General features: G+C 34.4%; 4 protein-coding genes across 5 annotated transcripts in view; 1 reads left to right on the top strand and 3 right to left on the bottom strand.

Annotated features, from left to right (window-relative positions):
- LOC104751761 (auxin transporter-like protein 2) overlaps positions 1–5,293 on the bottom strand; it is a 6,483-nt gene extending 1,190 nt beyond the window's left edge. Inside the window, exons 1-6 of one of the 2 annotated variants that reach the window (XM_010473781.2) lie at positions 4,948–5,293; positions 4,670–4,855; positions 4,469–4,581; positions 4,191–4,374; positions 3,806–3,903; positions 3,030–3,665 (exon numbers count right to left, since the gene is read on the bottom strand). In XM_010473781.2, coding sequence (XP_010472083.1) covers positions 3,030–3,665; positions 3,806–3,903; positions 4,191–4,374; positions 4,469–4,581; positions 4,670–4,855; positions 4,948–5,106 — 1,376 coding nt within the window. In that variant the 5' untranslated portion in view covers positions 5,107–5,293. Of the gene's footprint in view, positions 1–2,671; positions 3,666–3,805; positions 3,904–4,190; positions 4,375–4,468; positions 4,582–4,669; positions 4,856–4,947 lie in introns of those variants that run through there. The other variant, XM_010473780.2, reaches the window with a different exon arrangement.
- Positions 610–1,466, top strand: LOC104751760 (cold shock domain-containing protein 4-like). Its single transcript, XM_010473779.1, has one exon. The coding sequence runs from the start codon at positions 687–689 to the stop codon at positions 1,242–1,244; it is 558 nt and encodes a 185-aa protein (XP_010472081.1). The 5' UTR covers positions 610–686; the 3' UTR covers positions 1,245–1,466.
- LOC104751759 (rhodanese-like domain-containing protein 19, mitochondrial) lies at positions 9,160–10,374 on the bottom strand. The gene is made up of 6 exons (XM_010473778.1): positions 10,245–10,374; positions 10,055–10,132; positions 9,888–9,961; positions 9,730–9,800; positions 9,543–9,596; positions 9,160–9,443 (listed from the first exon to the last, which is right to left on the bottom strand). Exons 1-6 carry the CDS (start codon positions 10,265–10,267, stop codon positions 9,321–9,323), a joined length of 423 nt encoding a protein of 140 aa, XP_010472080.1. The 5' UTR covers positions 10,268–10,374; the 3' UTR covers positions 9,160–9,320.
- Positions 10,865–14,312, bottom strand: LOC104751758 (synaptotagmin-1). Its single transcript, XM_010473777.2, has 11 exons — positions 13,883–14,312; positions 13,531–13,629; positions 13,402–13,452; positions 13,170–13,293; positions 12,905–13,023; positions 12,697–12,798; positions 12,521–12,595; positions 12,130–12,206; positions 11,792–12,038; positions 11,230–11,715; positions 10,865–11,146 (listed from the first exon to the last, which is right to left on the bottom strand). Exons 1-11 carry the CDS (start codon positions 13,991–13,993, stop codon positions 11,015–11,017), a joined length of 1,623 nt encoding a protein of 540 aa, XP_010472079.1. The 5' UTR covers positions 13,994–14,312; the 3' UTR covers positions 10,865–11,014.

The raw sequence follows: 15,893 nt of genomic DNA, 5'->3' as shown, positions 1-15,893 counted from the left end.
AATGTTGACTGAACCAGAAATAAAAAATAATAATATTATGTCTTTTTCCCATTGTACCCCTTCAGCACTCTGTTAGATCTTTTCGGGAGAAGAAGATGATGATAAGCTTTGAACGATCTTTCTTGTTTTTACTAATATTTTTAAAATTACAAAAAAAATTCAACTCTTTTAGATTAGAGTTTGAAATCTAACGGCTGAGAAGCATCCTTTGCAAAGCATCCCCAACCGTCCAGATCAAAGCTGGCCCATCGCTTCCTTTAGTTTCCCGAAAAGGAAAAAATAATACAAATCTCGAACCTTAGCATGGCCCGTTTTTTTTTATTCTCTACTTTAAAAGAAAAATAAATTTGTCAATTTTACTGGTCAAACAAATTCGTATTTTCATTGAATATTTTTTTAAGTAAAATTGCTCAAATATATTGGAAGAAGTCAAGAAATAATGCAGGAAAATAGAAATTGCGAAATTAATATGGAAAATACGTAATAAGAGAAAATTGGGAATATTAAATTTAGAAAAAAAAAGAAAGAATTTAAGGGGAATAAATAAGAAATATATGACGTGGCAGTGATACCCATAGCACACATATATCTCGCAGATGTATATATAAACAGCGTCTCCCTCACTCCAAAGGAGAGAAGAGAGAGAGAGATCTGATCGGTATTTTGGTTCGTCGGAGATCAGAAGAATGAGCGGAGGCGACGAAAACATGAGCGGTGGTGGAGAGAGACGTAAGGGATCGGTGAAGTGGTTTGACACACAGAAAGGGTTTGGGTTCATCACACCAGACGACGGTGGTGACGATCTCTTCGTTCATCAGTCTTCCATCAGATCTGAAGGCTTTCGTAGCCTTGCCGCCGATGAATCTGTTGAGTTCGATGTTGAGGTTGACAACACGGGGCGTCCCAAGGCTGTTGAAGTCTCTGGACCCAACGGTGCTCCCGTTCAGGGAAACAGCGGCGGTTCATACGGCGGTGGACGCGGTGGTAGAGGTGGTGGACGTGGTGGAGGCTACGGAGGGGGTGGTTATGGTGGTAGAGGAGGAGGAGGCGGTGGACGTGGTGGTGCCGATGGTACTTGCTTTAAGTGCGGTGAACCAGGTCACATGGCGAGAAACTGTTCTCAAGGTGGCGGAGGGGGTGGCTACGGAGGAGGTGGCGGTGGTAGAGGTGTCGGAGGCTGCTACAGCTGTGGCGAGTCGGGACATTTTGCAAGGGATTGCACTAGCGGTGGTGGTGGTCGTTGAAGCAAAACAAGACAAGCCGGGTGTAGAAGGGTAAATTGGTCATCTCACACATGAAAAACGATCCTCTTCTTCTAATCACAGCTGCCTTCTATCAAAATATATTATTATTATCTATCTTTTGTTATCAAACTCTTCATGTTTTCCGATTTTTATTAATTTAGGACTTGTGGTTAATTATGATGCTTTGTGATTTGAGTAAGAAAGAGGCTCGATTGGTTTTTATTGCAATGTTTACTAATCTATTTTGAGATAAATGTCAAAAAAAATCCGTAACTTTCAAATTATGGTAAAATAAAAGCATTAACTTATGAAATGTCATTTAAATCATCAAGTTTTTGTTGATTTTTTTTTTTAAATAGCTAATTTTTGTTGATTAGACTATTTAAGGTAAATTTTCAGTTACACAACCATGATGAAGTTAACTTCCGTCAGAATTACCGTTAAATCTAAACAACGTCGTTTCATTAAAAGAATAAGATAAAAATAATTTGAGTCTAGCAAAAATCGAATTACCTATCTTTGAAACTCAAAACAAGCTCTTTACCATTGAGCCACAATAACATTATGATATTATACCTATCACACATATATATATATAGACAATCAGCAAAACACAAAATAATGTTATATTTATGTAATGTATTTACAAAATATATGTTATTATATCATTACTCTTTTTATATATATATATATATATATATATTAAATTTTAGTGTATAATATATCTATAATATAAAGATTAAAAACTAAATATTTTACAAATACCAAATAAAATGTATGATCAATATGTCTTCTTTGGTATATATATGCAAAAAGCCATATTTAAAATTTACACTCTTTATCCTGATGAATAAGATATTAATTTAAATATATGCACACTATAAATATATTTTATTTAGTATTTAATAATAAATAAAAATATAGCAAAGATAAAATTTATATTAGTTTTTGCTCTTTATATTTTATATCTATTATATTCTAAAACGTTAATATAAATATATATATATATATATGTGTATATATATATATGTATATATATAAATTAATGATATGATAACATATATATTATACATGCATTACATATAACCGATTGTTTATGTATAAATATATTTCTGTTTGTAAGGATATATAGAAATGTGATTGTGGCTCAATGGTAGAGAAGATTCTTGCTAGGCTCAAATTATTTTTGTCTTAGTCAATGAAAGTTAGCTATTTTTAAAAAAATTCAACAAAAACTTAGTAATTTAAATGACATTTGATAAGTTGATGCTTTTTTTTGCCACAATTTAAAAGTTGACATTTTTCCCCATCTATTTTCGTAAGTTCCAAATTGATTTTTGACGTCGTCTCTTAACTTATATATATATATATATCGTGGTTTTTTGATGTTAATATTGCTCTATGATGATGAAGACGTACTACAAGGATTGATCTCCATGAAAGATTGATTTGTTGAGGTTATTCCTAAAGTTTGTTTGTTTTCTTCTTTTGATTTCCAAAGATTAGAAGAGACAATAAAAATTACACAATACTATAGAAGAAGCAAATCGAACACAAAAACACACTACGGCGCCTTGGTGTTTTGATCTAAACGAACCCATATATAAAGTCTCTGTAATCTTTCTGATCCGTGGAAAAACGCCAACTTCCCTGGCAGCTGATCTTGGGGGCCGTCTTGTCTCTAGATTGGTGCTTCAAATTTAAAGGACACGAGTGTGGTTGTGGTTGAAGTGAGGATGGCTGATCGGAGGAGGCGACGAGGCCATAACCGGTGGAGGGCACTGGTAACATTTTGTGAAGAGGCCAAACGTGTCAATCTGGTGAACGAAATTGATCATGCTGGCCCAACCACCAAACCCGAATCCAACTATGAAAACCCACACAACTATGAAGGCGTTGATGGTGAAGGCCCCTGTCCAACGTCCTAGAAACCTCGGCGGCTGCTCCACGGCGTTCTCACGTGCGGCGGATGAGCGGAAGGTGAAGATGTGAGCTAGTGCAGGGATGATGTAGACAGTGAAGCTGACGAGAAGAGATCCGACGGTCGAGTTAATGGGACCAAAGAAAGGGAATATGATGGCAAGAAACCATATGGGTATAACGACCGGAAGCCTAGCGGCGGCTCGTTTACACATGCTCCGGCACTCATGCATCCCTATAAGCTTCTCCCACACGAAGTAGAGTGGCGTGCAAGCAAAACCAAATGTAATGAACTGATGGATGAGCATAAGCACAACTGCAAAGTCACGGTAAAGATTCTTTGGGAGGAGAGCAAATGCGTTGGAATGGTTTAGAAGCAAATCACCAAACGCCCAGTAGACCGCAGAAGCAGAAGGCAGCGTCAGCGTCAGCACGTACAGTGTTGCAAACAGGTATATCGATTTGAACTTCTGAGGCTTCCACATCGCATGCATTATCTCTCTGCCCAACAACACAAACAATGAAAGTGAGTGGTCATTTTCATTCATCTGTATAATTCCAGTTCTACCCCTTGCGATGTGTGAATCGTGATGGGGTTAAAAATGGTTAAAAAAAGAGAGAGAGAAGGAACATTAACATACACAGTAACAGCATGTCCACCGAATGTGTAAAGAATGTTTGTGGCCCCTGTGAAGTATAAGACCAGCTTGCTCGGTCCTGAATGCTTCACTCCTTCTACCTATTCATTTATTATTCCAAACATTACATTTTATTACTATTATGTATTATCTACAAGTCTACAAGTATCGTTTATGCATTAATAAACTATGTCTGACACCAACGTTATAGGTTTTGGGTAAAGTGGTCCCAACCACATGTTAGCTTGAAACAGAAGTGCCAAAAAGACATAAGAAAGAAGACAACTTTGTTTATGTTTTTGAGTTCCCTTAAGCCACAACATCACCAGCTATTCTAATCTTAACCAATGAATTTAATTATAAAGGAGAGGATTTAGTAATCTTTTACCTGTCCATGGAGGATGGAGGCAATGGTGAGGTACCAAGCAGTGTAAGTGGTCATCACGAGTCCAAGAAAAGACCAGATCCTGTAGTTGTGGAAGGAAGGGATGAAGACTGTGGTTGCACAACATGCTCCAAATATGTATGTCCATGTCCTCTTGTCCAGATTGTCATTTATGTAGTATATGTTGCTGCAACATTCATCATTAACCATTAAACCACACCATCATCAGCCTCAGTTTCATATATATTACTGATCCTAATCTCTTCATCAAGAAAGCATACCTTGCACAGGCTATGAGTTGAATGACAGATCCGAAGAGAAGGAAGGTGCAGTTAAATGCTAACCCAACATTCCTCCAGTGCTTCCCAAGCAATCCATCAAGAACCTCAAACCACTTGACATTGTTTCAAAACCCAACATGTCAACAACATGTACTCAAAACAACAAAGGGATAGATTAAAAGAGTAATATTTGAAAGAAACCTGAATGACATGGTTTCTGAAGTTAACTTTCTCTCTCTCCTTTCTGGTTCTGTATTCAACATAGAGAATGCTGATGAGGTAAGCAGTCCAGCTACCTAAGATTCCATAAAAGAGCTGAAACAGGATCCCCGAGAGCATCCCCAGCTGTGAGAACGAGTATGGTAGTGTCAACAGCACTTGCGCCACCTATATAACACAACACATCCATCAGAGAGACCATATAGTAAAAAAAAACTTGTTCATTTTCATGTGAGAGGACATATATATAGAAACCTTACCTGGTTGGAAGCGCAGCTGAACCAAGCATCGTAGGCAGAACCACCATGCCAAAACATGTCAGATAACTTAGATTTGAGGTCTGAAGCTTTACCTTCCCTCTCCATCTCAACATAGTTCCCAACAACAACAGTCTCAGCTGCTTTCTCAAAGTTCTCCATTTCTCTCTCTCTCTCTCTTTAATTGTGATGAATCAATCAAGTGAGAGTGAAAGGAGAAGAGATAAGAATATATATAGAGAATTAGAGAGAATATAATATAAAGAGAGAAGAGTGTGTAGACAGAGAGGGAGACACGGAAGTAGTTTTTCAAGGCAGGATGATGAGAAGCTTACTCTCTTTGTTTTCTTGATAGCTACTTGTGAGAGTTTATGTTTCGGGAGTGACAACAACATCGAATCAATTCATACATACATACTTGATACTTCTACTGTATCCAATAAAGTAAAATATTTATTGTAACCAGTATTGTAACAATTTATTATCAAACCTAACAACAAATAAAAGTTCTACATCGCATCAATTCATATACATACTACTTATCTCCTACATAGTTATTTTTTTTTTTAATACATGAAAAGTGTATATATTGTGTTGAACAAGGACGAAATTAAGTGTGATTTTAATTTCCATTAGAGTGAGTCCATTTTTATTACTAGTAAAGTATTACTATTAACTTTGTTTTTCGCCGGCAAATATATATTTGTACTACAGTACTAAATATATAAGTACTGATTTGTTGTTTTTTTTCAATGTCTAACTCTTAAGTACTGTTTTTGTTGTTTTTAACAACAGCAAGGTAATTTTTTATACACTAATAAATTAGCGTAATCACATGGTTTATTTAGCGGCGAGTCACGTTTTGCTCGCACGAGTGGGCTTTCGTTTCTCGAGCAAATTATTCGTTTACACTATATAGTATTGATTTTTAAACAAAATATTTTGTTTTTTCACTTGGGGCTATAAGTTGAGCATATAAAATGTATGTATAAAATGCTCTCTAGCATGATCATAACTCTTCTGGTATCTCAATGATACGAAAGGAACTTTTAGGAAGAACAAAAAAAAAAGAAAAAAAGAATTAGTAGTATTTGATAACAAGACAAAACTTCGAATGAAAAATCTGCTATATAGTACATTAATATTCTCCCATGATTCGAACAAAACATTTTGTAAATCTCGATGTTGCTTATAGAAGAAGTACTTGTATTTATTGATCTAGATTTTCTTTTACCCGTTTGATGATTTCTTTTACACTTTTACATGCAGCTGTAATTTTTTTGAGCTGTCAAAAGAAAAAAGAAAAAAAAAAGAGAAAAATGGTTACCATTACGAATTTAATATTTAAAATGAACTAAGTTTGATACTAGTAGAAGATTAGTAGTGTGTTTACCATACTAATCAAAATGAAACGAAACTTTTAGGATAGATAAATCCTGCTCATATATGATCATACATACACATTTGAGGTAAATCATCTTTTTATAATAATACTGTATAAGAGGATCATACTACATGTAATACAACATTGCATTATATTAACTTCGATGTCTATATTTTTATTTAACATGTTAGATTATCAATTGTAGTGACATGTTACTGGCCTGTAACATAACTTAATAACTATCCCAAATTAGCATATTTAACGGTTAACGAATCTTTTTAAATTAGCAGATGAATACATTTTGCAAAATTAGCATAGTGAAGAAGATCATGGGAAGACCCAAGATATATCGCATTCGTATAATTCAAAATATAGAAAAATGTAATAATTTGTTTTTAATAGTAATAATAAGATAGGGTAAAATATATATAAAGAAAAAAATAATAATAATAAGAAAGTAGACCGAATCATTGCAAGAAAACAAGCGTGGTCGCTTTTATAATAATAAGAGGTAAGCTCTCTCTCGCTTTTATCACATGCCCCCATTCCATTCATGTCTCTCTCTCTAAAATTTGTGCACCGTTTCTTATTATTCTCGAATTTATACACTCTTTTTACAATGACATTGATCTTATAAACAAATGTTAGTAGCACGACAAAAAATAAAAATAAAAAACAAATGTTAGTAATTGATCTATGATGGTGTGCAAATAAGTAAAGTAGGTGAATAACATACTGACGCGCGCTCAAATTGGTTGTTTGCTAACTCTAGAGGGGGTATTCCGAAGTGCACTGATCTTTCTATACACTTCAAAATTTGGTTTAGAGCATCTCCATCTCTACTATATTTTAGAGTTAGATCTTTACTATAGATCAACATTTGCTATAATCCTATTCTATTTTTTATTCTAAAATAGAAAAAATCATAGGACTTTATTCTCACCTCTATTTTTTTACAGTACTTCTATTTTGTAAATAGAATAATACATTGGAGTAAAACAATGCTCTATTTTTTAGTTACTCTATTTTAAAGAAAAAAATAGAAATATTTAATGGAGATGATCTTATATCTGAGGACTTGGGTGAAGAAAATGTGCCGTTTTAGAATTTGTTTTTTTCACGTAAATTTTATTTTATACATGATCATTATATTATGTTAGTTTGTTATTTTAAAATATTTTTAAGTAAATCCTTAAGGCAAATCAATACAAACAAAGTCGACAACCACAAAACTAAAACCAATTATTCTTTTTTTTATAAGATCATGTGGTCTCAAAAACAGACATCTTTTGTTTGTTAATGCCTATACTATTCATGTTCTCATTCAAATGCATTGACTCAAAACAAAAATATAGAGTATATATACAAACCGCAACTCATTTTTATTTCAAGTCTACTGTCTTTTTCCAAGTGAACGTTGTTTCTTTCTTTAGATTCTCCTCCTCATGAGTCTGAGTAATAAGCCTAAAACAAAAATATTTACTACTTTTTCTTGTGCTTTTTATTTTGTTTTTTCTAACTAAGAGGTTTAACCTCTTCATGACCTCATTGAGGTGCTTTTCTGATGCTAATATTATGTGAGATACTAAATAACTTCCCAAATAAATAATCATGATGGTGAATTTATGATACTATGCAATCATCATATTAAAACAAAATAGTTGAAATTAGGAGTCACTTGTTGCATCTTTTCATATACATATAGACATATTTATGATTTACGACCCTATCATCTCATAATGGGTTTGTCTTTTCAATAAATATTATTATATAAACCAAAAAAATAACATTGTTAGAAATAATGACAAAAGAGCATGCATGAGCTAGTCTCTAAGCTCTTATTATGTTACTGTCATAAATCTTTGAAAGTATTAAGAAAAATGAAAAAGGACATTTCCTGACAAATCTTCTTCTATTCAGTCAAGAACCCCGCCTCAAAATTAATCAATCTCAAATGGATCTAGTGATTGGTAATTTACAAGAGTAACTAATATCAAAAACCACTTTGGTAATATATATTTAGATATAATTACATTTTAGAGCAATGAAATCATGTGTTTCTATCTTCATATAAAAATATCAAAAACACGGCTATAATTACACAAGTAATATAATGTGGGATTGTTAAGTAAAATATTGGGTGTAAGTGGAAAATGCCTGAGGCACGCTTCCTTCTCTGTTTTCTACTCAAAATTACTTAAGAGATTCAGAGAGATAATTTCAAATTAATACTCTTGTTTTTTGTTCTGCTCTCTTTGTCTCCTCATCGTAACTACATTTAATATTCTTACCAATACTTATTTATTGCTATTTCATGAACAAAAGCCCTATATTTTATTTATATGTACCTGAAAGAAAAAAGAAAAAAATAAAGCTGAGTGTATTATTAACTTTAGCTAATAAAAGTAAAAACTTTTTCTTGTGTTAGCAGTAAATACGAAATACTTTATGAGTTTGTTTGTTCTCTTTGGTCTGAAACTGATTAGACCTGGTCAAACCAAAAGCTCCTTTTTAATCAAAATCTTATGAAAAAAAAAAGAAAAATGTTAATGTTGCCTCCTGAGCCACGCCTTTTACCACTACTTATCATAAAGACAGAGAGAAGAACCAACATATGGTTTCGTTTCCATCATATTTTAGATTCCCATTGTTTTGTCATCATCGACCACAATCATTTTCAGTTTCCCTTTGTTTTCTCTGTTTTACCAGACATTTTCCAGGGAAGATTAATCTTTAAGCATTCTAATAGTTAGTTCTTTTTTATTTGTTTTGTTTTGTTTCTTCTCGGAGTCGGATCAGAACCATCCATTATATTTTTTTCCAAAAGAAAATTACTTTTATACCTTGTGATATGATTAACGGCCCATAGAGTTAAAACTCGTCGAGCTCGAACCGTTCTGAGACTTTATTACACACAAGACACAACACAACCACAACATCACTATATATCAAGTTTTCAAGTGTTTTCTTTTTGCGTCAAACCGGAACCAGTTTAGTTATCCTTGGCGCGGAACTTGCAAGCAATCTTGAGGTCCTCCGGAGGTTTGTCGCCGGCGAATCCAGCGTCAACCCAAGCCGAGTAGCCTCCCCCCATGTTAGCCACATGCTCGTACCCCTACCACGACATACACATAAGTCTATATATATATTTGAATGAATAGGATTAGGATATATATATAATACTTAAATGGAATGTATGAATGTATAAACTCACGGCATTGAGAAGGTCAACACAAGCACGGCTTGCTCTTCCTCCAGAGTTACAAGCCTTCACCGTATAATCAATTACACATGAGGAAACGGTCTAACTAATATCTAAAATCTATAAGATATGAAAGTTTCTTCAACCGATGGGTGATTAACAGCAAGTAATTACTACTCAATTGATATTAGATACTAACCACGATCAAATGTTCATCTTTCTTGCAAACCGATGCCACTGGAGGAAGGAAATCAGGATTTATAACCCTACCTACGTACACACCAAATTACAGTTTTATTATTTGTGATCAACTTTTAAAAAAAAAAAAATGAAACTCTTGCAAAAATTTGAGATCACCTTGATCTGTTTTGAACATATAAGGAATGTTCAAGGCCTCCTCAGCGTGACTCTTTGCGAATTCTTCATTTGTCCTACAATTACCAACAAATATATCAATAAGATTAAACATGCCTATATGTTAACAAGAAGAATTTAAACGAAATGATAAGTTTTTGTATGTTTACCTTACATCGAGATATCGATGACCAGTACTAAGCAAACCTTTTGCTGTGTAAACATCAACGGTCTCAACATTTTCAACTCTGTAAAAAAACAAGTCAGACAATAGAAACCTAATACAATATACATACAGAATTGTTCATAAAAATCAATATACTCAGGATATAAATTTTGTTTTTGTATTTTATCACTCACGTCTTTGTTTTTGTTTCCTCCATAAGAAAGCCTTCGGTCGTTTGATCTTATTTCCTCTTTCGTCTTCTGCTATGATAAAGGTTCAAGAATCAAGAGAGAATATGTATACTTACAAACAGCATACATACAACTGTTCAACTTTATCATCATATATATTAACTTAATCAAGTTGACATTGTATAAAGCGTCGTAACATGTAAGTTGACCAACTATTATTTATCACGTATTGATCGTGCAACTTGAAGCTAAAGACAGTAGATTTTTTTAAAAAATACTCAAATATTTAAATTTATTAGACTCATACAAAATTGATAAGCATTAAGTTCATTACATAGTATTAGTTGACCCCAACACCAAAACTGTTAATGTCAAGAAGCACATCTTACGATTTATACGGTATATAATTTTTAAAGTCAATATTTAAGCATAAGAATCCAAGAACATATTTTGGCTCGCAGGGAGCAATGTCAACAACTAACTACATTTCGGTTTCGACTATGCGTTGTTCTTCGATCATTTATGGTACTTGTCCAGTGCAAATAACTCTTGAGACATCTTCTCACTTAAAAGATGAGAGTGGAAACAGAGTCACACACTACCGAATGTCATAAGAGGAGAGAAGTGGAAGACACACACAAATCCAAATAAAAGAAGGCTCTGCAAATCTCATGTTTTTAAAAAGTTAAAGCCCATTTTGTACAACAACACAGAGTTTTTAACAACATCAGACAAATTATCTCTTTTCTTTGTTCTTGAATCAAATTCAGAAATCAAGAGGCAGTTCGCCACTCCAGCTCGATTTGGATCTTTCCGTTCTTAGAATCGATAAGGTGAAACTTCTGATTCATCCTTTTGTTGTTCACCACGTCCACCACCGGAATATCCACGTACCCCAATGTTTCCTGCCGATCAAGAACCATTTTTTAGATTATATCAATACACAACAATTGTTAATGTTACTGTGCGAGTACAACGAGTGTGTTACCTTGGGATGCAATAGACCTATCCTGGATGAGGTGCTCAGGACTTCCACATGCAGCTTCTCACGGATGGGAGGCTCCTCGAGCATGAAGGAGAACTCCTCATTCCACCTTGGGTCTCTGTTCTTCTTCACGTGCTTTGTTTTCCTCTCCTCCCCTTTGAAATAGATGCGTACATAAGGATTGGTATGGTGCTTTCCTTCAACATCCTCAGCCGAATGCACAATCACCACAAGCATTCCTCCAGCAGCCGGTGTGCCTTCTGGAGCTTTCTGCACAGATTGCGTTTCTTCAAAGCCTTTGGGCATTTCTTCCTCCGTGAATGGCTTATACAAGAGTTCAACCTCCAGCTTCCCCCTATACTTCTCTGGCTGCCCTTCTTCACCGCCATCCAGAGTCTTACGCAGTTCCAAGGTGAAGCCTTTATGTTCGTCAGGCACCATTTCTTTCAGAGCTAACACATTCATACCCATCTTATCGTGCTTCCCAACCTGCATTGCATAATAAACAAAAATTATACATATATCCTGCTCCATGCCACATGTCACCCATTGGATAGCTTGTTACCTGTTCCCAGTCGTACACATTGAACTCTAGGACCTGAGTCTGGGGATCTCTGACAGAGAATTTAAACTCCTCATTCCATTCAGGATTCAAATTCTTGTGCTTAACAGTGGTCTTCTTAGACGGAATCTTATCTTCAGATAGCTTGATTTTCACGTATGGATCTGCCCCACCCATCAGATCTTTTTTCCTCAGTCCAACAGCCTTCACAACTTTCACATGGACGATTCCAACAGGCCTTCTGAACGCTCTGCAGAATGAAAATTAAGATTCGGTCAGCAAAAATGAAGGTTTAAGGTATGGACTGATTGCTCAAAAGAAAAAGGTGGAATATGGCATACTTCGCAGGGTCAAGGATTGGAACTACAAGGGTCTTAGGCCAGAGATACATGTTCGCAACTTGATCCTTGATTTGCTCCTGAAAAATCAACGCAGCAGTGTAACTACAAATGAATATTTGATCCAGCAGAAACGTAACTGCTATAAGACCAAACCAATTCCACCAAATAAGAGACTGAATACACACATATATATATACTGATTATACAGGATGTCACAGTTTCATCAGCACATTCTGTCTGATAAGATTGAAACGAATCCTTTTCATAAAGCTAGAAGACTAAATAGAGTAAGTAGCTCCCTAAATTGATCAATTTCGTACCGCTCCCTAAAAAATCAATTTCTAAGTCATACAAGCCAGGGATCTAAATGATGTAAAAGAAAGATATCAACCTGAACAAATCTGTAGAGGCCAGGGATTGACATAAGATCGGCTCCACCAAGCTTCAGCCCAAAATCAACGTGTGGCTGCCATAGTAGCAAGAGACAGTCAACAACAGAAAAACTCTACCAAAGATCTGGTACACAAAAAAAAATGTCCTTATAAAGAAAAAGATTGTATCACAGACCTTGTCCATAAGAGAGACATAGATGTTGGCAAAACACGGAAAACTTGGGACCAGTGGCTTGAGAGTGATACGAGGCTGAGCAAAGACTTGCAGATCGACCACCTGAAAAAAATTTCTTAGTTACGAGGGACAATCATGATTGCTAATCATAAGTAGGCTGCTTCTTGTTTTAGGTTTGGTTTGCACATAGAAGGATATATCTTATAACCTGAACTGTTGCCTTCAACCCAAATGCTTTGATGGCAACCAAGATATTTGGATTTGCGGCCCATTTCAGACATGGTTCCATAATCAACTCTTTCTCGTCTGTGAGATAAACTTTCATCCCTGAGAAAAAAAAAAAAAAAAAACAAAACTTGTAAGTCTTGGAACGATTCGTAATCATTTTTAGCATGTGGTCTTAGTTTCAACATGGGAACGGGATACTCAAGGAGAAGATTGAGTAAGAGAAGAAGAAAGGATGATTAACCGACCTTGAAATGTAGGGGGTAAAGAACCTAGTGTAAGAGTTTCAAATTCAACAGAGTCAATCTTGTACTTAGGTATCTGCTCCTCGATGATCGGCTTTGCTATATTCTTTGCAGTCTTACATATGGCCTAGAAAGACGATTGGGAGAAAAACAAAAAAAAATCCAAAAATATGAGAAAATGAAAGGTAAAGAAACTGTAGTATCACCAAAAACGAGAAAGGCCAGGTAATGTAACCTTGTCGAGATAAGGCCACATGTACTCGATAAATTTGTTTATCCAGTCAACCTAAATTCATAAGAAGATAGAACATCAGAGACTGAAAAAAGGAAGGAACTCGTGATGTGAATGGAGAAGATGACATACACGATCGAAATCGGGATTTTTGACCCAAAGAGGTATCTCAGGAAGCATCCGTAGCATATCTTTGGGGTCTTGGTCAGCTATGGCACGGATTTCAGGATCCTACAAGTGCAAAGCAAATTGAAGCCATCAACAAACTGACTTGACTTGTATCACCACCAGCAGCAAAAAACAAAAAAAAAAGTGTACCCTAACTCATCAAACCCCCGGTACATACACAGTAACAATGTCAATTCGTAGAGGGCAAACAAAGTAAATTGATTCCATTTTGCAAATGTAAGCTTCTAAAAATGTGGAATCTAACAAAAGTACTCAAAATCATCAAATCGCTGAAAGAAAAGAAAAAGAAACGAACCTTGACGTCATTGGGCAGCAAGTAGACGAAAAGAACGTAACCAATAACAAGTCCCAAGGAAATCCCAACTCCAAATCCACAGAACCCTAGTATCGTACTAAAAAAACCCATCGGGGCGTTTTAGATCCAACAACAGAACACACCCTAAGATTTATCGTAAGCACAGATCAAGACGAAAACCCCCTTTCGGGTCGGTTTCGAGAAGCGGACGAAAGAGACGGAGGAGGGAGGAGCACAAGGATACTACGAAGACAGTTCTCCGCCGTCGGAACCGATCAGGGGGAATTTTTGACTAATCGATAGAGATGAAAGAGCATTGACTGAGATCCATGGACGTGGTAATCGGAGAAGATAAACAGATGTCGTGAGAATGAGAATCGTGTTTCCCCCAGCAGGCAAGCAAAGTGTGTGCGCTGCTCTGCTAAAAGACACGGCCTCCTTTTTTTTTATTTTTTTTTTATTCCCTTTTAATTAATTACTATTATTATCTATTTATCTCTCTTCGAATAATAATTGTAATTCAATAACATCGCTTTGGGAATTAAACCAATCTTTTTCATGATTTACGTTTCTTATGGTATGTGATACTTTTACTCTATAATGATTTAAAGAAAATCCCATACCTATTTCTACATTAAGCATGTTTTATTATTGTTTTTGATCCTATCGCAATCACTTATACATACAGATGCTTGTATCAAATCAATCAATAATAATAATTATACATCAATATTTTGGTTAATTAATATGAAATTTATAATGAGCATCTTATATTGGGCCATCTCACTGAAGAGCCCAACTGATTATGAAACGTGGCTAACTCTTATTGGATGTTATTGGCAATCGTGTTTGGACCACGCAGAGAGTCTTTGTATACATCTGATCTGACTTCGTTACGAGACAAAAAAATGCCGTGCCGACACAATCGTCACGCAAAATTAAATTATTCGGTTTACCCAACGTGATTTTTATCGAGTTAATTGGAGTTCGGATACGTTTTTAAAACATAATTATCAAAATGATACACTCATTATTTATAATTAGAAAAATCCACATTTGATATTGTTTCTCTATTTTTCTTTTCCTTTTTTGCTATTCAACAGTTTTATTAATTACATTTACTGCTATTGTATTTTTCCTTTTCTCTCTATTTCTTGATTTCTCAAATAATTATTGATATAATTTTTTATAGAAAACTTTATAGATACACAAAATATATATATTTTTTTATAATTTGATATGAAATTTGTTTAATAATTTTTAAATATATTATATACATTTTTCATATCCGTATACATTTTTAAGTGTACAAATGTCTATACACCTTATTAAGTGTACAAATGTTTGTACATATTATTAAGTGTACTGATATCTGTACACCTTTTAAGTGTACTGATGTCTGTACACCTTTTAAGTGTATAGATGTTTAGACACAAGTGTACAGATATATGTACACATTATTAAGTATACATATGTAATTTTTACAAAATCATTGCAGTAAACACATTTGAAACTCTAAGTATTAAACAAATTACATCTATACACTTAATAATGTGTACATGCATCTGTACACTTAATAAGGTGTATAAACATCTGTACACTTAAAAAAGTGTACGGATACAAAGATATAAAAAAATATTTAATATTGTCAAATAAAATCATCAAACAAAATGCATATCAAATTATCAAGAAAAAAACATAGATTTTTTTTATGTGGAAAAAATTTGGAAAGAAAATATATATTAATAAATATTTGAATAATTAGAAAAAAAATGAATGTGATGAAAAAAAGGAAAAAAACAAATCTAAAAACAAGGAGACCCTTACTTGTAATTTTGCATATTTGGACCCAATACTACATTTTTTCTATCTCACATCATCTCTATTACATACAGTACATATGAGGGATTTTTCTAGTTTTAAATAGTAACTGTACTATAAAACCTATTTTGTTTTCAAAATATATTGTTTTGGTAAGAAAACCATTTTTTATTTTATTTTGCGAACCGGC

This window comes from Camelina sativa, chromosome 16, assembly GCF_000633955.1.
Source record: "Camelina sativa cultivar DH55 chromosome 16, Cs, whole genome shotgun sequence".
Taxonomy (NCBI): Eukaryota; Viridiplantae; Streptophyta; class Magnoliopsida; order Brassicales; family Brassicaceae; genus Camelina; species Camelina sativa.
Note: the sequence above shows the minus strand (reverse complement) of the source record. Positions and strands in the feature narration are given on the sequence as shown.